Source organism: Pristis pectinata, chromosome 12 (assembly GCF_009764475.1).
Source record: "Pristis pectinata isolate sPriPec2 chromosome 12, sPriPec2.1.pri, whole genome shotgun sequence".
Taxonomy (NCBI): domain Eukaryota; kingdom Metazoa; phylum Chordata; class Chondrichthyes; order Rhinopristiformes; family Pristidae; genus Pristis; species Pristis pectinata.
In genome coordinates, this window is record NC_067416.1 from 43,018,293 (window position 1) to 43,042,216 (window position 23,924).

Below are 23,924 nucleotides of genomic sequence, written 5' to 3' on the forward strand. Positions count from 1 at the left end.
GACTTACTCGCACATCTTTGGGATGTGGGAGGGAACCAGAGCACCCGAGGAACATGGACGCGATTGAAGCCAGGTTGCCGCACTAAGTGCTGCGCCACGCTGCTGCCTTTGTGATTTGTGTACAAGGGAGAGACAGAATGTAAAGTGCATTGTGAGGAGGAGAGCAGATTAGCTCCGCATGTACCATCACCCACTATCAATGCAGACTCTCCATTGGATTACCAGATCTGTGCTGGTCTAGCCAATGATCCCTGTTCTCCCATCCGGGTAACATATTGTGCTCGATATTTTGAAGCAGCTGACGATTCCTTTTCCAAGGCGGATGGAAAAACAACTCCAGAGTTAGTGACTTCTGTGGAACAGCTGAATGCATGTGTGTGTCAGTCATGAGGTGTGTGAGCATTATAGCAGTGGTGAGGATGTGAGTGTTATGGTGCTGTCAATGAAAGATGGTATTTGCAACATCAAACCTCCAAATGAATGGACTTTTAGCCTACATCGGGTCAAGGCTGTGGTGGATTCTGAAGAATGGGATGAGAGTGGTGTTTAGTAACGTGCTGATGGAAACTGTCAATAACAACAGATAACAGAGTGTTGGGAATCTTGTTGGAGTAGTATTAAGGCAATAAGAAGTGAATGTCATAGACAAGTTAAATTGTGAGTGAACAAGGCATGGCACAGAATCTACTGCACGATGCCAGTTCAAGGCCACAGCAGCAGGGAATGTTAAGGCATGTTTGCCCCAGTGTTCAGTGATATTATGAAACTGGTTAGTTTACATAGGGAAGTCAATTCAGTTTGGAGGAGCAAGCTGTTTATTTTTTTCAATTTCCGAAATGTATTAAATAAAACCCCACTCAAGAGCCATCCAATTAGTTGTGTCCTTGTGCTCTTTCCCTACAGCCCAGCAACATTCCTTCCATAAGATAATTGTTCTGTTCTCTTTTGAGAGTTTCCTTAGGATGCCTCAGTTTCTTTTGCCAATGATCTTAGATCTGTACATTGGTTTCTGACCCTGATCCTTCTAAGAAATGGAAAATTCTAGCAAACTGATTTTGAGACCTCTATCAAATGCCCCCTAAACCGTTTCCCATCTCTAAACACAACTGGAGTTCCTCATGACTGATACCATGACAGCCAATTTCATCTGCCTCCTTCTAAATGGTGACCCACAGCATCAGTCTTAATAATCTAACTGTGGCCTAACCTGTGACTAGTAAAACTTCAGCACAATTTCATTGTTTTGTGTTTTGCACCTTTATTTATAAAGGTGAGCTTCCAGTATAAGTAAGGTTGTTCTGCCACCTTCAAAGTTTTGTTGACATACTTCCAAAGATCTCTGCGTTGGGGGAACCCATTTAAAATCGCATCCCCTGATTTCTGTTACCTGGTTCCACTAACATAAGTGGCTTCACGCTTTGTGTTAAATTTCTCAGGCACAGTAGTGTAGCGGTTAGCATAACGCTTTACAGTGCCAGCGACCCGGGTTCAGTTCCAGCCACTGTCTGTAAGGAGTTTGTACATTCTCCCCGTGTCTACGTAGGTTTCCTCCGGGTGCTCCGATTTCCTCCCACATTCCAAAAACGTACAGGTTAGGAAGTTGTGGGCATGCTATGTTGGCGCCGGAATCATGGCAACACTTGCGGGCTGCCCCCAGAACACTCTATGCAAAAAATGCATTTCACTGTGTGTTTCGATGTACATGTGACTAATAAAGAAATCTTATCTTATCTTATTACATTGTTCCAGGTCCTCCTGAAGTCTGTTACCGCCCTCTTCAATGTTTTGTGTATCTGTGAACATTGAAATGACATCTTGTACACATTAATCCAGATTTTTTAGCATGCACTGGACCAGGGGCACCACCATATCATGATGAACTAATAATTCACCACTATTCTCTGCTTTCTGTCCCTTAGCTAATTCCATTTTGGCACAGTTACTGCTCCTCTCATCTCACAACCTTGTTTTAGTGCATTTTCATTTTTTTAATGATTTCATTAATCTATAATGTTTTTGATTGTTTCCCTCTGAATGTTTCTTTTTTTTTAATTAGGACAGGACCAAAACATATGTGTCAAAGAAGCCACATTGGTTTACATCTGTCACATATAGGATTTATATGTTGATAAAAATGAGCTAGCTTATCTTTTGGCATATGGGTCCTGTGAACTACCTTAAACACTGAATGTTTCTTGATGTCAAAGAGGTTGATAAATATTCCTGTTTTTGACAGCTGGCTAAGCTTGGGTGCATGGCTTTTCCAGCTGTCAATAACTTTTCAACATTTCTGCGGGCAGGGCTTACTTTCCTCAGCTGCCCATCAGGAAATTCCTGCACTGCACAGGCCCTTTCTGGTGAAGGGTAGAACTGACTTGATTGAGGAAGCGCTCATTTGAAAATCCACTGTTGTCAGTGGAAGATTAGCTGTGAGCATGGGCAGACAGGGACTTTTGGGACATCTTTGTAAAAGTTCTCCCACTGCTGATATTAAGCTGACTTTTCTATACTTGCTCGGTTTATTCATCTCGCCTTTTATGGGCAAGCTGAAACAGTTGTCCTGATTTTTGACACCATTCCCCTATTTAAGAATAAATGACCAGATCCTCCACTCTGACTTTCCTCTGTAATCTAGGACGTAGCACCAATTGTACTGGACCACCCAGACTTTACTGGTGACTCTACTGTATTGAACACTGCCCACTGTGTAAATGCTACAGTGAAATTTAACTCACAGTCCATAATTGTTTGTCTAGCACATTAATTTAGAATACTATAATCCCTATAGTGCAAAAGTGTTATAAGTTATGTTTATCTTATCCTGCCAAGTAGTTTTTAGCTGTATGTGTTCACAGGTTTAAGTTAAATGGACATTTTATGATTTTAGGGTTTTCTTGTTAACTGGACCAAAGGCTTTAAGGCCACTGATGTAGAAGGAAATGATGTTGTTACTCTATTAAAAGAAGCCATTAAAAGACATGGAGTGAGTATGAATGAAAACGTGTTCTAAGAACGTAAGCAAGGGAAGGAGATATGTCCCATCAAGCCTACTTTCCATTCTTTTTCATGGCTATTCCTTCCATCATCCACTTTCCTGCCTGATCATCATATCCCTGAGTGTCAAGAAACCCACTGATCTTATATAGTCTTGAATGTACTCAATGACTGCTCCTGAAGTAGTGAGTTCCAAAGTTTTGTCGTCCTCTGTGGAAAGAATAATCCCCTTATCATGAGGTATACCACCTAGTCCTGGACTCTCCACTAAGGAGAACTGGCATCTTCGCAGCAGAGGGTCAATATTCCTCCAGACTTTCATGTGTCAATAAGATCACCTCTCATTTTTCTAAACGATTAATTTATTTCTGTTGATTAACCAAATCTTGATCCACCCAAACTCACAGACTCTTGTTTTATTTAACAACTTGTTATTTTTGCACTACTTGGAAACTTGCCTACCTAGTCTGTTGGAGAATTTATAGAACGTAGAACAGTACAGCACAGGAACAGGCCCTTTGGCCTACGATGTTGTGCCGAATTAATTAAGCAAATGATGTCTAATTAAACTAATCCCTTCTGCCTGCACAAGGTCCATATCCCTCCATTCTCTGCATATTCATGTGTCTAAGAGCCTCTTAAACACCCCTATCATATCTGCCTCCACTACCACACCTGGCAATGCATTACAGGCACCCACTACTCTCTGTGTAAAAAACTTGCCCCACACATCTCCTTTGAACTTACCCACTCTCACCTTAAATACATTTCCTCTGGTATTAGACATTTTGACACTGGGAAAACAATACCGGTTACCTACTCTGTCTATGCCTCCCATAATTTTATAAATTTCTATCAGGTCTCCCCTCAGCCTCTGCTGATCCAGAGAAAACAACACTAGTTTGTCTAACCTCTCCTCATATCACATGTCTTTTAATCCAGGCAACATCTTGGTAAACCTCTTCTGCACTATCTGCAAAGCCTCCACATCCTTCCTATTTATGGGGCAACCAGAATTGAATGCAATACTCTAGATGTGGCCTAACCAGTGTTTTATAAAGCTGCAACATAACTCCATGACTCTTGAACTCAATGCCTTGACTAATAAAAGTAAGCATGCCCTACACTTTCTTTACCACCCTATTGACCTATGCAGCCACTTTCAGGGAGCGGTGGATTCGGACTGAAAGATCCCGCTGTACATCAGTGCTGTTAAGGGTCCTGCCATTAACTCTGTACTTTCCCTTTACATTTGATCTCCCAAAGTGCAACACCTTACACTTAGAGTCATAGAGTCATACAGCATTACAGCACAGAAACAGGTCCTTCGGGCCATCCAGTCCATGCCGACCTGATCTTCTGCCCAGTCCCATCTGCCTGCACCCAGACCATAGCCCTCCAAACCCCTCCCATCCATGTACCTATCCAAACTTCTCTTAAATGTTACAATTGAACCCACATCTACCACTTCCACTGGCAGCTCATTCCACATTCGCACCACCCTCTGAGGGAAGAAGTTTCCCCTCAGATTCCACTTATATATTTAACCTTTCAACCAAAACCTATGTCCTCTATTTCTAGTCTCACTCAACCTGAGGGGAAAAAGCCTGTATGCATTCACCGTATCTATTCCCCTCATAATTTTGTATACCTCTGTAAGATCTCCCCTCATTCTCCTGCACTCCAGGGAATAAAGTCCTAACTTATTCAACCTTTCCCTATAACTCAGGTTCTCAAGACCTGGCAACATCCTTGTAAATTTTCTCTGCACTCTTTCAAGCTTATTGATATCTTTCCTGTAGGTGGGTGACCAGAACTGTACACAATACTCTAAATGCAGCCTCACAAATGTCTTGAACAACTTTAACATAACATCGCAACTCTTGTACTCTTGTATGAAGGCCAATGTGTCAAAAGCTCTCTTCACAGCCTATCCACCTGCGATGCCACTTTCAAGGAAGAATGGATCTGTATTCCAGGTCCCTCTGTTCTACTGCACACCTCAGAGTCCTACCATTCACTGTGTAAGTCCTACCCTGGTTTGTCCTCCCAAAGTTCAACACCTCACACTTGTCTGCATTAAATTCTATCTGCCATTTTTCAGCCCATTTTCCTAGCTGGTCAAGATCACCCTGCAAGCTTTGATAGCCTTCCTTGCTGTCCACTACACCCCCAAACTTGGTGTCATCTACAAATTTGCTGATCTAGTTTACCACATTATCATCTAAATCATTAATATAGATGATAAACAACAATGGGCCCAGCAATGATCCCTGTGGCACACCACTAGTCACAGGCCTCCAATCAGAGAGACAACCATCTACTACCACTCTCTGGCTTCTCCCGCTAAGCTAATGTTGAATCCAATTGGCTACTTCATCCTGAATGCCAAGCAACTTAAACTTCTGGAGCAGTCTCCCATGTGGGATTTTGTCAAAGGCCTTGCTAAAGTCCATGTAGACAACATCCACTGCCTTTCCCTCTTGGTAACCTCCTCAAAAAACTCTATAGGAGTGGTTAGACATGACCTGCCATGCACAAAGCCATGTTGACTATCCCTAATCAGGCCCTGCCTATCCAAATTATATATCCTGTCCCTCAGAATGCTTTGTAGTGATTTATCCATGACTGATGTCAGGCTCACTGGCCTATAATTTCCCGGCTTATTCTTAGAACCTTTCTTGAACAATGGAACAACATGAGCTATCCTCCAGTGCCCTGGCACCTCATCCATGGCATGACCATGCTGATCTTCAAGAGGACCAATTTTGTCCCTTGCTGCCCTTCTGCTCTTAATATAGCTATAGGAACCCTTGGGATTCTCTTTCAGCCTGTCTGCCAGAACAACCTCATGTCCTCTTTTTGCCCTCCTGAGTTCTCTCTTAAGTGTCCTTTTGTTTTTCTTATATTCCCCAAGCACCTCATTTGATCCTAACTGCCTATACCTGATATGTGCCACCTTTTTCTTCACCAGGGCCTCAATATCCCTCAATAACCAAGGTTCCCAAAACCTGTTAGCCTTGCCTTTTATTCTGACAGATTCTGTAATCTCAGTATTTCACATTTGAAAGCCTCCCACTAACCAAGCATCTCTTTGCCGAAAACAGCCTATTCCAGTCCACATCTGCCAGATTCCTTCTGATGCCATCAAAATTGGCCTTATTCAAATTTAGAATCTGAACCCGAGGACCAGTCCTATCCTCCTCCATAATTATCTTGAAACTAATGGAATTATGATCACTAGATCCAAAGTGTTCCCCTATAAACACTTCTGTCACCTGCCCTATCTCGTTCCCTAAGAGGAGATCCAGTATTGCTCTCTCTCCCGTTGGGACCTCTACATATTGATTGAGGAAACTTGCCTGAACATATTTGACAAACTCTATCCCATCCAACCCTTTACAGTATGGGAGTCCCAGTCAATATGTGGAAAGTTGAAATCACCTACTATCACAACCTTATTTTTCTTGCAACTGTCTGCTATCTCTGTACAAATTTGTTCTTCTAAATCCCACTGACTATTGGGAGGTCTATAATATAGTCCCATTAACGTGGTCATCCCTTTCTTATTCCTCAGTTCCACTGATATGGCCTCAGTAGACGAGCCCTCCAGTATGTCCTCTCTGAGCACTGCCGTGACATTTTCCCTGATGAGTAATGCCACCCCGCCCCCTCTAATACCTCCCCCTCTATCATGTCTCAAACATCAGAACCCTGGAGCATTGAGCTGCCCGTCCTGCCCCTCCTGCAACTAAGTCTCACTAATGGCTACACGTACTGATCCATGCTCTAAATTCATCTGCCTTACCTACGATACTCCTTGCATTGAAATAGACACATCTCAGAACATTAGTCCCACCATGCTCATCAACCTGTCGATGTCTGTCTTTGCTTGTAGGCTTAACATCTGCTTTCCCCACAGTCACTCAGCTTGCTGCCCTGCCACTCTGGTTGCCAACCCCCTCCAACTGCACTTTAAACCCCCACCCCCAAGCAGCACTCGCAAATCTTCCCGCAAGGGTATTGGGTTCCACCTCTAGTTCAGGTGCAAACCATTCCATTTGTACAGGTCCCTACTGCCCTGGAAGAGAGCCCAATGAACCAAAAATCTGGAGCCCTCCTCCTGCACAATGTCCTTAGCCACGTGTTAAACTGCACTACCATCCTATTTCTTGTCTCACCAGCACGTGGCACGGGTAGCAATCCTGAGATCACCACCCTGGAGGTCCTGTCTTTTAACTTGCCCGGATTAAACTCCATCTGCCATTTCTCCACCCATATCTGAAACTGATCGATATCTTGCTGTATCCTTTGGCGACCTTCTGCACTATCCACAATGCTACCAATCTTTCTGTCATCTGTGAACTTACTAACCCACCCATCCACGTTTTCATAGAACCATAGAACACTACAGCACAGAAAACAGGCCATTCGGCCCTTCTAGTCTGTGCTGAAACTTTATTCCGCTAGTCCCGTTAACCTGCACCAAGTCCATATCCATCGAGACCTCTCCCATTCTTGTATCTATCCAATTTATTCTTAAAACTTAAGAGTGAACCCGCATTTACCACGTCAGATGGCAGCTTGTTCCACAATCCCACCACTCTCTGAGTGAAGAAGTTCCCCCTAATGTTCCCCCTAAATCTTTCCCCTTTCACCCTAAAGCCATGTCCTCTCGTACCTATCTCTCCTAATCTAAGCGGAAAGAGCCTGCTCACATTTACTCTGTCTATACCCCTCATAATTTTGTAAACCTCTATCAAATCTCCCCTCATTCTTCTGCGGTCCAAGGAATAAAGTCCTAACCTGTTCAGTCTCTCCCTGTAACTCAACTCCTGAAGACCCGGCAACATTCTAGTAAATCTCCTCTGCACTCTTTCAATATTACTGATATCCTTCTTACAGTTAGGTGACCAGAAATGCACACAATACTCCAAATTTGGCCTCACCAATGTCTTATACAACCTCACCATAACATCCCAACTCCTGTACTCAATACTTTGATTTATGAATGCCAGGATGCCAAAAGCCTTCTTTACAACCCTGTCTACCTGTGATGCCACTTTCAGGGAATTATGTATCTGAACTCCCAGATCCCTTTGTTTCTCCGCACTCCTCAGTGCCCTACCATTTACTGTGTATGTCCTACCTTGATTTGTCCTTCCAAAATGCAACACCTCACGCTTGTCTGCATTAAATTCCATCTGCCATTTTCTGGCCCATTTTTCCAGTTGGTCCAGATCCCTCTGCAAGCTTTGAAAGCCTTCCTCGCTGTCCACAACACCTCCAATCTTAGTGTCATCAGCAGACTTGCTGATCCAATTTACTACATTATCATCTAGATCATTGATATAGACAACAAACAACAATGGCCCCAACACAGATCCCTGAGGCACACCACTAGTCACAGGCCTCCCATTTGAGAAACAATCATCCACTACCACTCTCTGTCTTCTCCCACACAGCCAATTTCGAATCCAGTTTACAACCTCTCCATGGATACCTAGTGTCTGAACCTTCTGAACTAACCTCTCATGTGGGACCTTGTCAAAGGCCTTACTAAAGTCCATGTAGACAACATCCACAGCCTTTCCTTCATCTACTTTCTTGGTAATCTCCTCGAAAAACTCTACAAGATTCGTTAAACACGACCTACCATGTGCAAAGCCATGCTGACTACCCTTAATCAGCCCTTGGCTGTCCAAATACTTGTATACCCTATCTCTCAGAACACCTTCCAATAATTTACCTACTACTGATGTCAGGTTCACCGGCCTGTAATTAACTGGTTTACTTTTAGAGCCTTTTTTAAACAATGGAACAGCATGAGCTTCCCTCCAGTCCTCCGGCACCGCACTCGTTGCAAAGGACATTTTAAATTTATCTGCCAGGGCCCCTGCAATTTCTACACTAGTTTCTCTCGAGGTCCGAGGAAACATCATGTCAGGCCCAGGGGATTTATCTACCTTTATTCACCTCCTCCTCTTTAATCTCTGTATGTTTCCTCAGGGTGCTCCAGTTACCTCCCACATTCCAAAAACAAAGAAGTTGGTAGGTCAGTAGATTGCCCCTAGTAGGTAGATGTTTGGTAGAACCTGGTTTAGAGAGGGTGGGAGTTGGGTTGAGAGTTGAGTGTCTATAATACTCTCCAGGGCAGGGCATACACAGTAAATGGCAGAATGTAGAATTTGTGGAATTTTGTAGAATAGAGAGACCTAGGGGTACAGGTACATAGTTCCTTGAAAGTGGCAACACAGTTAGACAGGGTGGTGAAGAAGGCATTTGCCATGCTTGCCTTCATCGGTCAGGGCATTGAGCACAGGAGCTGGGACATCATCTTACAACTGCACCAGATGCTGGTGAGACCACACTTGGAGCACTATGTGCAGTGAAGGTCGGCACAACATGGTGGGCTGAAGGGCCTGTATTGTGCTGTATTGTTCTATGGTTCTAACTACAGAAAGGCTGTCATTAAGCAGAGAGGGTGAAGAGAAGATTCACAAAGATGGGACTGGGACTGGAGGGCTTGAGTTATGAGGAGAGACTGGATAGGCTGGGACTGTTTTCCCTTGAGCATAGGAGGCTGAGGGGCGACCTCACGGAGGTTTATAAAATCATGAGGGGCAGAGATAAGGTGAATGGTCATAGTTTTTCCCAGTGTACAGGAGTCAAAATCTAGAGGGCATAGGTTTAAGGAGAGAGGGGGAAGATTTAAAGGGGCAACTGAGGGGCAACTTTTTCACCCACAGGGTGGTGAGTATATGGAACGAGCTGCCAGAGGAAGTAGTAGAGGCAGGTACAATTACAATGTTTAGAAGACAGTTAGACAGGTACATAAATAAAGGTTTAGAGGGATATGGACCAAACACAGGCAAATGGGACTAACTCAGGCAGACAACTTGGTCAGCATGTTGGAGTTGGGCTGAAGGGCCTGTTTCCATGCTGTATAAATCTATTACTCCAACTGATGTAACACAAGCCAGTGAGTACTTCCATATTTGGCCTCTCCTTTTCTCTCTCCTTCTCTTATGTCTTAAATAGGAAACATTTAAGTAATAGTGCTCTTTATGTTTTTTGCTATGCCGCTTCCAGGAGTTGGATCTGGAAATTGTGGCGCTTCTGAATGACACAGTCGGCACCATGATGACTTGTGCATATGAGAACCCTAACTGTGAAGTCGGAATGATTGCAGGTACGATTTTGTTGGCTTTGTTCTGTTATAGAGTCATACAGCACAGAAACAATTCCTCCTACCCAACATCCTTTAGAAAGTGAAATACTGACAGTACAGAATCTGTATGTTCCTGTTAGAATAAAAGGCAAGGCTAACAGGTTTAGGGAACCTTGCTTAACGAGGGATATTGAGGCCTTAGGAAAGAAAACAAAGATGGCACATATCAGGAATGGGCAATTAGGATCTAATGAAGCACTTGAGGTGTAATGCAAGAGAACACTTTAGAGAGAAATCAGGAGGCCAAAAAGAGGACATGAGGTTGCTCTGGCAGACAGGCTGAAAGAGAATCCTAAGGGTTTCTATAGCTATATTAAGAGCAAAAGGGTAGCAAGGGACAACATTGGTCCTCCTGAAGATTAGCGTGGGCATCTATGCGTGGAGATGGGGGAGATCTTAAATGAATATTTTGCATCCGTTTTTACTCTGGAGACAGACACAGAGACTATAGAACTGACACAAAAGAGTAGTGAGGTCATGGACCATATCCAGATTATGGAAGAGGAGGTGCTGGCTGGCTTGAGGCGAATGAAGGTGGATAAATCCCCTGGGCCTGACGAGGTGTCGCCTCAGAACTTGTAAGAGGCTAGTGTAGAAATTGCAGTGGCCCTGGCAGAGATATTTAAAATGTCCTTAGCCACAGGTGAGGTGCCAGAAGATGGAGGATAGCTAATGTTGTTCCATTGTTCAAGAAAGGCCCGAAGAATAAGCCGGGAAATTATAGGTCGGTGAGCCTGACATCAGTCGTGGGTAAATTATTGGAAGGTATTCTAAGGGACAGGATATATAAGTATTTGGGTAGACGGGGCCTGATTAGGGATAGTCAACATGGCTTTGCGCGTGGCAGGTCATGTCTAACCAATCTTGTAGAGTTTTTCAAGGAAGTTACAAGAAGGTTGAAAGGTGCTGGTTGTTGTCTACAAGGCCTTTGACAAAGTCCCGCATGGGAGGCTGGTCCAGAAGGTTAAGTCGCTTTGAATTCAGGATGAAATAGCCAATTGTATTCAATATTGGTTTAGTGGGAGAAGCCAGAAAGTGGTAGTAGACGGTTGTCTCTCTGACTGGAGGCCTGTGTCTAGTGGTGTGCCGCAGGGATCAGTGTTGGGTCCGTTGTTGTTTATCATCTATATTAATGATTTAGATGAAAATGTGGTAAACTAGATCAGCAAATTTGTGGATGACACCAAGTATGGGGGCGTAGTGAACAGCAAGGAAGGCTACCAAAGCTTGTAGTATTATCTTGACCAGCTAGGAAAGTGGGCTGAAAAATGGCAGATGGAATTTAATGCAGACAAGTGTGAGGTGTTGCACTTTGGGAGGACAAACCAGGGTAAGACTTACACAGTGAATGGCAGGGCTCTGAGGTGTGTGGTAGAACAAAGGGACCTGGGAATACAGATCCATAATTCATTGAAAGTGATATCACAGGTAGATAGGGTCATTAAGAGAGCTTTTGGCACAGTGGCCTTCATAAATCAGGGTATTGAGCACAGGAGTTCGGATGTTATGTTGAAATTGTACAAGATGTTGGTGAGGGCAAATTTAGAGTATTGTGTGCGGTTCTGGTCACTTACCTACAGGAAAGATATCAATAAGTTTGAAAGAGTGCAGAGAAAATTTACAAGGATGCTGCCGGGACTTGAGAACCTGAGTTATAGGGATAGGTTGAATAGGTTAGGACTTTATTCCCTGCACAGGAGAATGAGGGGTGATCTTACAGAGATATACAAAATTATGAGGAGTATAGATAGGGTAAATGCATGAAGGCTTTTTCCCCTAAGGTTGGGTGAGACTAGAACTAAAGTTTAGGGTGAAAGGTGAAATATTTAAGTGGAATCTGAGGGGAAATTTCTTCACTCAGAGGGTGGTGTGAGTGTGGAATGAGCTGCCAGTGGAAGTGGTAGATGTGGGTTCAGTTGTAACATATAAGAGAAGTTTGGATAGGTACATGGATGGGAGGGGTTTGGAGGGCTAAGGTCTGGGTGCAGGCAGATGGGACTGGGCAGAAGATCAGGTCGGCATGGACTAGGTGGGCCGAAGGGCCTGTTTCTGTGCGATAGTGCTCTATGACTTTCTACCCACGCCAGCCATCAGATATCCACCTAAGCCGTCCCATTCAGCCGTTCTTGGTCCATAGCCTTCTATGCCTTGGTGATTCAAATGCTTGTCTAGTACTTCTTAAATGTGGTGACAGTACCTGCATTCACCTCCCAGTCAGGCAGTACATTCCATATTCAAACCTCTCTCTGGGTGAGAAAATTCCTCCTCAGATCCCATCAAAACCTCTTGCTGCTTACCCTGATTCTATGTCCTATGGTTCTAGGCACCTCTGCTTTGGAGAAAAGATTCCTGTTATCTACCTATCAATTCTCCTCATAATTTTGTCTACCTCTCTCAAGTCCCCTGTCAGCCTCCTCCTGTCCAAGGAAAACAGACGCAGCTTATGGAGTCTCTCCTCGAAACTGAAACACTCCCTGGCAATGTCCTGGCGCATCTCCTCTGCACCCTCTCCAGTGTAATCACGTCCTTCCTATAGATTGGTGGCCAGAAATGCACCCGGTAGTTCTGCTGTGTCCTATCTCATGTTTTATAAAGTTGAGCCATAACCTTGCTTTTATATTTTCTACCCCAGCTAATGTTGGAAGGCAAGTGTGCCTTCTTCATCACATTATCTACCTGTGATGCCACCTTGGCCTTGTACATCAAGGTCTCTCTGTTTCTCAATACTCCACAGGGCCCTACCATTCATTGTGTATATCCCACCTTTATTCGTCCTCCTAAAGTGCATCACCTTGACCTTACCAGGATTAAATTCCATCTGCCTTTGCCCTGCCCATCTTACAAACTGATCAGTATCACCCTGTAGCTTCAGGCTTTCTCCTCATATCAACAACACCATGAACTACCATGTCACTTGCAAACTTACCAATCACATATTCAGATCCAAATCATTCATGTACATAACAAACAGTAAGGCTCCCAGCACTAATCCCAATGATAAACCTCTGGTCACAAGCGCTGCTACAGCTACAGTTTGGAGCGTTTCCCAGCAATGTTATCTATTCCTGCTCCCTTTTTGTTGTGTTATTGCACTCTCCTTGTGTTGCTTTCATGACTAAGTCAGAAATGGGGATGTTTGCCAATGATTGTCCAATAATTCAATCTGCAACCCATCAGAAAATGTGCAGTCTATGTCAGCATGTAGCAAGACCCGACGACCTTCAGGTGGGGGCTGATAAGTGGCAAGTGTCAGGAAATAATAATCTCCAACATGAGAGCATCTAACCACTTTGCTATTCAATGGCATTAACACAATCGAATCCCCACCATTGACATTCCGGGGCTTACCATTGACCAGGATCTCAGCTGGATCAGCACACAAATATTATGGTGACCACAGCAGGTCAGAGGCAGAGTATCCTGCAGTGAGTGCCTCACTTTCTGACTCCCAACCATCTGCAAAGCGCATGTCAGGAATGTGATGGAACACTTGCTGGGATAGTGCAGGTCCAGACAAGTACGTCATCACATTCCTCTGATGGAAGTTTCCAGTAATGGAATGTTGTTGGTTTGCAGCTCCAGCAAAACTCACAAAGCATGACGCCATTCAGGCAAAGTCATCTACTTTATTGGCAACCTAACTACCACCTAAACATTCATTCCCTCCACTTCTGAACCAGTGTGGTATCAGTGTGTACCATCGGCTACACCGACAGCATTGCCCACACCTGGTCCTTCTGCCACTAACAAGGACAAAGGCAACAGTTGCAGTCGAGCACTACCGCCTACAAGGTTTCCTTTCACTTGTCTTGGAAAAATATTGCCATTTTCACAGAGTCTAAATTCTGGAACATGCCCAGCAGAACTGAGGGAGTACCCACACTAGTAGAAATGTAGCAGTTTATGATTTTAAGATGGCATCTACTGACTAAGGCAGTTAATGACAAAAAACACACATTGTCTGCGTCCTGAAGATTTTTTATTTTAGCACTTCCTTTGTTCCAACTTTAATGGGTTTAGAGTGTTTGATTGCTCCTCAACCTCTGCTCAGATGGTAATTTGGTAGCTTTGGCCCCACAACAACGTAGATGGTGTCATGGTAACCAGCTGCACAGGTCTCGGGAAGTCAAGTTGTGTTGAGGATGATGCGGTTGGCCTCATGTTTTGTGATCTCGGAGTCTGTGGTTGAAGGATGACGTGGGCCCTGGGCCATGTGATGAATGCAGTTGGTCTGTGACTGAGTGATTTGTCGGGCCGCCGTCTCTGATCAGGTAATTGAGGGATTTGGTGGGCCTTTGTCTCTGTGGTAGTGGGATAGGGCAGCCTCACGGTTTGTGATTGGATGAGCTTGGAGCCTGCGGATGTAGGATCTAGGAGTGGTGAGACTCAAGTTGTTATGTTGTGGGCAACAAACTGAGTGAGGAAGTGAGTGGGGCTCAGACACAATGGTCAAGGAATGGACCTCGTGTTGTGGGCCTCGGAGACCACAGCTGGGTACTTACAGGGCCTCATATTGTAGCGGTTAGCATAACGCTATTACAGCACCAGTGACCTGGGATCAATTCCAGCCGCTGTCCGTAAGGAGTTTGTACGTTCTCCCCGTGTCTGCGTGGGTTTCTTCCGGGTGCTCCGGTTTCCTCCCACATTGCAAAGACGTCCAGGTTAGGAAGTTGTGGGCATGCTACATTGGCTCCAGAAGCATGGCGACACTTGCGGGCTGCCCCCAGAACACTCTACGTAAAAGATGCATTTCACTGTGTGTTCCAATGTACATGTGACTAATAAAGATATCTTATCTTATCTTAAATTATAGGGGTGAGGTTCTTGAAGTCCTGGGTAGGGCATTTGTGGAATTTCAAACTCTATATACTGGAGATTGGGGCCCCTCAGAGACCATGTGTGAGGAATTGAGCTGACGAACAAAGGCCTCAAGCCTCAGTAAAGGGAATTGATGGATCAGGAGGGCCTTAGTGCCTCTGACCCAGTGTTGATGGAGCTTCCGTTCTGGGGCCATAGAGCAGCCCTTCAGCCCATCTAGTCAATGCCAACCAAGATTCCCATCTAAGCTAGTCCCATTTGCTCACGTTTGGCCCATTAAAAGTTGTTAATGTACCTGCCTCAACCACTTCGTCTGGCAGCTCATTCCCTATACTGACCACCCTCTTGGTGAAAAGGTTGACCCTCAGGTTCCTATTAAATCTTTCCCCTCTCACCTTAAACCAATGCCCTCTAGTTCTGGATTCCCCAACCCTGGGAAAAAGACTGTGTGCATTCGCCCTGTCTATGGCCCTCATGGTATCACCCCTCATTTTCCTGTGCTCCAATGAAAGAAGTCCAAACCTCTCAACTTCTCTCCATAACTCATTCCTTCGAGTCCCAGCAAAATCCTCGTAAATCTCCTCAAACTCAGTTCTGACAAAGGGTCTCCAACCTGATACGTTAATCCTGTTCCTCTTTCTCAGATCGAGCTCAGGTAGACCTGGATAGACCTCAGGGAGCAGGAATAGGCCTGGTCCACAATTCATCGTGATCATGGCTGATCAGTGCTATTTTCCTGAACTATTCCCATATCCTTTCGATTCCATTAATATCTAGATCCCTGCATTAAATGAACTCAACAACTCAACAACTGAGCTGCCATGTCCCCCAAAGACTGCCAGGGTAGAAAATTCCAAAGATTCACCACTTCTGAGTGAAGAAGTCTCTCACAGCCTTAAACAGAATGTGACTCCAAGTTCTAGACTTCACTGCCAGGGGAAACATCCTCCCTGCATCTGGCTTGTCGAGTCTTGTAAGACTTTTGTAAAGGTAGCGTAGCTGTTAGTGTAATGCTATTACAGCACCAGTGACCCAGGTTCAATTCCAGCCGCTGACTGTAAGGCGTTTGTACGTTCTCCGCGTGTTGGCATGGGTTTCCTCCGGGTGCTCCGGTTTCCTCCCACATTCCAAAGACGTATGGGTTAGGATGTTGTGGGCATGCTATGTTGGCGCAGGAAGCGTGGCAACACTTGCGGACTGCCCCCAAACACTCTACGCAAAAAGCTGTATTTCACTGTGTGTTTCAATGTAAATGTGACTAATAAAGAAATCTTGTCTTGTCTTTTCTTATCTTATTTTAACTTATCTTATCTAAGTTCCAGTAATATCAACAAGGTTTAAAAGTGGGAGGGGAATTTTAGCCCAACAGAAAGGAGTTCAGCACCCAAGGAACCCAACCAAAGGGGGCTCCAACATTTACTAAGCAATGTTGTCTTGGTTCGCTGGAAGAAAATCCAACAGTAATCAAATGGGTTGCTGATCTTTATACTTGAGCACAAGGGATAGGAGTGTAATTGTAGCTGGGCCAAAGCTTAGTGTGACCACACCAGGAAAATTGTGAAGTTACAAGCACCACATCTCATAAAGAATATATGGAGGGATTGCAGTGCATATTTACCAAAATTACTCCTTTTTCTCAGGGTTAAATCATGAGGCAAGAGGATACAAATTAGGCCCCTACTCCCTGGAGTGAAAGAGTAACTATTTGCACAGGTCAGGGAATCTGACGAGCCAGGCCTTTCGGGAATGAAGATAGGAAACTCTTTTACATTTTGGAGATTAATAGACACTCGTTAACAGAAGTTACTGAGAGATATTGGCAAATGGATGTTTCAGGAGTGATCTCATTGAATGGCAGAGCAGGCTTTGGCCTAAATCATGTTACTTCTGGGAGGCTCTGTTTTATGGCTCCTAGACTCCTTTCTGCTGATGCACAGTCCCAATGGTGCTGGGCTCCCGTCCTTATGTCACTGTGTGTGATGCATCTCCTGCAGGGAAAACTGGATGGAGAAGTGACACAGTGAGCGCAGAAGAACATTTTCAATCTGTGTTTTTGACTGCTTCTGTTTACTTGCTGCACAACAGGAACAGGTTCCAATGCCTGCTACATGGAAGAAATGAAGAACATAGAAATAGTGGAAGGAGATGAAGGCAGGATGTGCATCAACACAGAGTGGGGAGCATTTGGTGACAATGGGTGCTTGGACGATATCCGCACAACCTTTGACAGACTTGTGGATATCAATTCATTAAATCCTGGAAAACAGAAGTAAGTTAATATTTAATATAACAAATGCCACATTTTTGGGCAGTATAATTTGCAGTGATTATGCTCATATTAATTTCCTGTTGAGAAGGTAACCAAGTTTTCGTGCCTGCTTTCTGGTCTCCTCTCCCAAAGGCTTTCTGAATTGTGGCGCCAATCATGGCAGGTCCACTTTGAACCCTGTTTGCTGGAGGATGTGTCGTCATGCTATTTTACAGTGTGAGAATACAGATGGAGCTCAATCGTGCCAGACACTAACAGCATGCACTTAGAGCCACATAGCCCAACAATTGAAATTCAGAATCATAGGTTCTTATAGTGCAAGTTCTTGTCTGTGTTGGCTCTTTGTAAGAACTGTCTATCTTTCCAAATCATTCTGCGTTTTTGATTCCTTCAGGAATTTATCAAATTCGCTTTTGAAAGTTAATGCCCTTTGTACTACCTCAATGCACTGTTGTAATGAACTGATCTGTACGAACGGTATGCAAGACGAGTTTTTCACTGTACCTCGGTACAAGTGACAATAATAAACAAATTCCAATACCCTCCTTTGTGGCAACTGGCTCTTCTGCTGGTGGGAATTGTTTCTCCCTGTCTAAGTCAAAGCAGTTCATAATTTAAGACTCCTCTCTTAATTCTCTGCTTGGCCTCACTGGCTCAACACCACATGGTCCCCCGACTTTGGTACATCTCCTCTGCAGCCTCTCAAGCCTGTGACATCCTTCCCAGTGTGGACCCCGGCAGAGGCCTAACCAATCTCTGATGATCTGGATTTGGAAATAAATCTTGTTGTAACAAAATAGGTCCCGCATTAACCTCCCTCTCTTTCACCAGATATGAAAAAATGATCAGTGGAATGTATTTGGGGGAAATTGTGCGCAACATATTGATAAACTTCACAAAGCATGGGCTTTTATTTAGAGGCCTCGTCTCACCTGTACTAAAGACTGTTGGCATTTTTGAAACCAGCTATATATCCCAGATAGAGAGGTATGTAAACAAAACAAGAAGCAACCTGTCTTATGCTCTTTGGTGTTTCCACAGCATGCTTAAGTACTCTTTATTCAATAAAGTAAATTAGATACAGCATGAACTTAAAGCCTTTTGTATCCTCAGACATCTCCAAATGATTCATTTAATGAGTATGCTTGGACTATGATTACTGTTATTAAGCAGGCAATAACTTTTCTTAAATAATCTGAACACAGTGACCGCCTGGCCCTGCTCCAGGTTCGCACAATCCTTCAGAATCTTGGCCTCGACAGCACTTGTGATGACAGTATCATCGTTAAGGAGGTGTGTGGTGTTGTTTCCGAAAGAGCCGCCCAGCTCTGTGGTGCAGGAATGGCCGCTGTTGTTGACAAAATAAGGGAGAACCGGGGCTTGGACCACCTGGAGATCACCGTTGCTGTTGATGGAACTCTCTACAAGCTACACCCACAGTAAGTGCCTTGGCCAGTTCCATTGCTACAAATCAGATCAGGTAAAATCAAGAAAATATTTAGGGCAGCAGTGTGTAATGCTGCATCAAAGAACTCATGTAGAAAACAGTTTGGTTTAAAATTGCAGGAAAATATGGAGGGCCAGAAATGTGTCTTTGGGTGGAGTATAACCAGGTGAAGTTCATCAGCTGTCCATTCTGCACTTCCACCAGTGTTTGGCTCCTCTGCATCAGTACTGGGGCTCACCCCACTTACTGGCATTTATCATTGGAAGAAAGACAAACTGGCACAGGTGTCCATTTGCTCATCTCCCATTTGACCTCTTGTTTATTTAGAAGAACCTCTGCTGTGACACTGAGCTTCCCGCAGGGCATCACACTTGGGCAGTTGGAATGGGGGGAAGCACCCTTGTTGTCCAGAAGGAATGCACACAACCTGCAATATCCAGCCTTGTGTTATGAACAACGAATAGAGCAAGCGTGAGGTGCATTTATTTGTGTACAGAGTCAAAGAAGGACAGGGCACAGAAACAAGTATCCATGCCAACCATCAGGTACTTAATCCCATTTGCTAGCACTTGGTCCACAGCCTTGAGTGCCCTGGCAGTTCAAGTGCATATCCAGATACTTCTTAAATATTCTGAGAGTATCTGCTTCCAGCACAGTGCGTTCCAGATTGCAACCACCCTCTGGGTGAAAAATATGTTCCTCAGATCTTCCCTAACCCTCTTAAACCTATGTCCTCTGGTTTTGGACGTCTGCGTGATGGGGAAAAGTTGCTAATAATTCTATATGCCTGTATCAGGTCCCGTCTCAGCCTCCTCTAATCTTTCCTCCTACCTGAAACGTTCTACCCCAAGGAACATCCTGGTAAAGCTTCTCTCTACCCTCTCCAGTGCAATCCCATCCTTCTTGGTGTCCCATCCGTGTTAACGCTCCACATAAATTCTGACAAAGTCAATAAATATTCTACCCATGACTTCTACATCTGTCTGAAGTAGCACTGTATTCATTGCTTCCCAATTCTTGAAGTTTCTCTTGACTACTAATATTTACCTCCAGTCTTCCTGCACCTGCACTTGAAAACATGAGCCTTGCCTTGCATGGCTACTTATATTTAAGTTTTCTCTGAATGACGTCTTGATCATCTTCCAAACTATTTGTTCTGTTTCCCAGCCTCCATTTTATTTCCATCATCCCATTTTCAAACTCCTTATTGCTTCATCTCCCATTTCCAGATGACCACACATTATTTATCATTCATCAAGCTAAGAAGCGCAATATTGCACACATATTCCAATAGGTCAGGGGTTCTTGCAACTCATTGCAACTCAGATCCATTGAGACCAAGAAAGGAAACTGATATGACACTTACCAATAGATCAGATCGGGCTAAATTTGCTGCTGTTCCAGACATGCCTCTGAGCATCGTTGAGCGCTTAAGCATCTGAAAGAGGATTGTTGGTGCCAGACACTTAGCCACTTGCTGGATAAGGATATGCATAAAGAGGCAGGGAGTCAAAGCTATATTTCCTAAAGGAAGCTATTGCAAACTGGAACCAATTTTGCAAACAGACTGGGAAATCATTTCATTAGCAGCGATATCTGAAAGAGGAGGTAAGTGATTCAAACTTTAATGCTGTGGGGTCCATTCAGTCAGCTGCGAGGATGCTTGTAACTGCAGTGATCAACTACATAGTCCAGGTCATGGATTCTTTGCTTGATAATCCTGTCAGTTCTTGGAAAACATGCAAGAGCACTGAAGTACCATAAGTCCTTGAGGGATGGACTTCAAGCACTTGTTGGAAAAGATGGAGGGGGGACCTAGCCGGCAGGATGCTCTTGGAATAATTGCTATTGGAATGTTATTGGGATGAACGACTTCCGAGTGAAAAGGCGCTGCTCTTGTGCGGGACCTTGCTCATGCAGGACCTGCTGTAACCAGCTTCCTCAAAGCTCCAGCAACTGGCATTCAATCCTGACCTTGGGTGCTGTCTGTGTGAAGTTTGTACCTTCCCCCTGTGACCACGTGGATTTCCTTCGGGTGCTCCGATTTCCTCCCACATCACAAAGGTTAATTAGCGTCTGTAAATCGCCTCTAACATATGTGTGACTGGTACAATCCATGGTGTTTGGTGGGAATATGGGGAGAATAAAATGGGATTAGTGTAAATGGGTGTTTACTGGTCGGTGTGGTTTTGTTGGGCTGAGGGGCTGTATGTCTATGACTCTATGACTTAGACAGATCTGTCCCAGTATGAGGAGAAGACAGTACATCAGGTGACCAGTGCTCATCTTACATTTGTTTAGTACTGCTGAGCCAAGAAGTAGTTCTACTCCACAGCTGCAAAGCCATTTGCTCTTTCAAGAGTAACCCTTTCATATATAATTTATCTTAATTTCATCTTCCAAAACTAAATCAGTTTTCAAATGCCACATGAAATCAAAATGATCTCTCAAAGTGTTTTGTTTTAGAATGGAACTACCCAAAGATCCATGTAGAATAGTATTGAAATGTAGCTGCCTGACACAAACATCTTTCGGCACTGTGTGCCAGGTTGATTCTGAAATTGTTTACGAGCGTGCATTTTCAATGCATTTTGCATTACTTAGTAAATTGGATCATACATGGTATGACACAGCAGAAATAGATTGTTGGTGAGCACATCTAATCTGGGGCAATGCTGATTTGATACCACCGATGCCAAATTGGTCATCAGCAGTCCAATTCATGCCAAATGTTAAATGTACACACAAGAAACCAGGAGAAGGAAGATGGGGAGGAGGAGAAAGGAGAAAGGAAACTGCTAAGTTGTAGTTAACACTTGTGACACAGAAATCTGAGGCAGTGTTGGAGAAAAGGTCACTGGAGTCGAAACTTTGTCAAAGGCTTGTCAAAGATTTTGCTCAAAGCCATGTATCATCAACCCTCCTTGAATCTACTCCAGAAATATCTTCAGATTAATGATACACAACCTTCCCTTAACAAATCTATGCTGACTGGCTTTGATTGACTGGTGCTGCACTTTGATGCTAATTTATACTGTTGGACATAATTTTTCCAATAATTAGCAAGCTGCTGACATAGGACCACTTTGTTGATTACACCATCGTCCTTTTCTTTCTTGGACAACAGTAACGCATTAGCCGTCTTCCCCTCCTCCAGCACCACATCAGGTATATTATGCTTCCCTATGAGTTTGAAGGCCATTTGGCTCATTGAGCTTATGCCAGTTTTCAGAGCAATCCCATCAATCCCGTTCCCCACTTATTTCCCTGTAACCCTTTCTCCCACACATGGCCACTACTATCCCACACCCCTTCGGCTTCTCCTACCAGCCAGGGGGCAGTTTACCGTGGCCAATTCACCTAGCAACCAATAGATATTATAGACGCTGCCTGACCTGTTGAGTTCCTCCAGCGCTTTGTGCATTGCTCCAGATTCCAGCATCTGCAATCTCTTGTGTCACCTAGCAACCAATGTGTCTTTGGAGAATGGGAGAAAATGGAGCACATGGGAGAAACTAACACAGTCGTTAGGAAAATGTGCAAACTCCACACAGATACACTGGAGGTCAGAATTGAACCAAGGTTGCTGGAGCTGATTTTTGCTGTGCCATACAGGTTATTTTTTTGGTTTCTGATATGCCTCTTTTGTTATTTTCTTTCTGTTTTTATAAAACACCTTTAGGTTTTCTTTGATTTGGTCTGCTGATATTTTTATAACTCTCTTTGCCTTCCTAATTTCCTTTCTTTATTTCATCCCGATACTAGCCCAGGTTAACTGCACTGTTGTCCATAGACTCGTGCTGTTGCAAGACCAGCTGACAAACACTGGCATCATTTGGGGATTTACAGGAAGATAGAACAGGACTAAATTGCTGAAATTTACAGTAAAAAATCCAGCTGCTCTCTCAGACTTTAAGGTCTGGCAATTCACTGGAAAGTTTCCAAGTGGGAACAAAACCAGAGTGGAGCAAGGAAAGAAAGCAAGATGGGAAGATGAGTAAAATTACATCGCATTTGTACATCTCTTACTGTCTGATTCAGACTGTCCTTGTGAGCAGTGGAAAATAATAGGTCTCTTTGGACACCTCTAGAAGAGAGTAGATCTTGGAAGGTCAAGAGAAAGCCAACTTAAGTTTAAGTTCTCATTTTGTATACCTTGAGACCAAAATATTTTGCAACAATGATGGTATTTCCTGTGAAAGTATCCTGTGATCAGACTAGTAGTCTATGAAAGCTTGAAGACAACTAAAATTAAACAAAAATAAATAAAATAAAATGCTTATAAACAAATAACCAAACTCGAATAATTGAAAAAGTATAAGGATTATTAAGTGCTATTAAAACTGTTATTAACCCATAAATTTTTCAATTCTGATTTTTTTTCACTCCTGAACAATGCTAAATCTAACTGAATTTTGATCATCATCTCCAGAAGGTTTTCCCACTTATTGCTGCTTGTTTTTGCATAAGTTCATTTCCTAGAACTGAGTCTAGGAAGGTGCCATAATTAAGGAGTAATACACATGCATTGAAGCCAGTGCAGAGAAGGTTCACTGGGTTGACTTCAGAGAAGAGGACATTGACATATGAAGAAAAGTTGAGTAGATTGAGCCTATATTAACTGCAGTCTAGAAGCATAAAGAGGCAACCTTATTGAAACATATAAGAATCTGACAGGGATTGAAATGGTGGATACTGAGAATATGTTTCCCCTCACAGGGATATCTAGAACTGGGGCACACTGTTTCAGAATAAGGGGCTGCACATTTAAATGAAGAGGATTTTTTCTTCTCTCAGGAACTCATGAATCTTTGGAATTCTGTAGCCCAGACAGTTATGGAGACAGAATCATTGAATTCAGGGCAGTGATTGATAGATATTTGAACTACAAGGGTATCGGGAGGTGTGGGAAAGTGGTGTTGAGGCCAGGATTATATCAGCCATGATCTTATTTAATAGTGAAGCATTAAAGGGCCAATTGGCAGCTTCTTTTTCTTCAGTTCTTAGGACACAAAAGCTGTTGGTGTCATCTGAGAGAAGATGTTGAACATCTGTTATCACATCAGTTCTCTCTGGAGGGTTATGAATTGAGGGAGATGAACAGGGCCTCAGAGGGAGCAGAGCGCAGAAGTTGCTGTAAATGAATGCTAGAATAGTGCATCAGA

The 23,924-nt window shown here is 43.7% G+C and overlaps 1 protein-coding gene across 2 annotated transcripts in view; it reads left to right on the plus strand.

Annotated features, from left to right (window-relative positions):
• The window catches only part of LOC127576821 (hexokinase HKDC1-like), an 88,078-nt gene that overhangs the window by 59,873 nt on the left and 4,281 nt on the right, over window positions 1–23,924 (plus strand). For both annotated transcript variants that reach the window (XM_052027600.1, XM_052027601.1), the window contains 5 exons: window positions 2,888–2,983; window positions 10,087–10,186; window positions 17,129–17,312; window positions 18,144–18,299; window positions 18,518–18,751. In XM_052027600.1, the coding sequence (XP_051883560.1) occupies window positions 2,888–2,983; window positions 10,087–10,186; window positions 17,129–17,312; window positions 18,144–18,299; window positions 18,518–18,751 (770 nt within the window). The remainder of the gene's footprint in view (window positions 1–2,887; window positions 2,984–10,086; window positions 10,187–17,128; window positions 17,313–18,143; window positions 18,300–18,517; window positions 18,752–23,924) is intronic.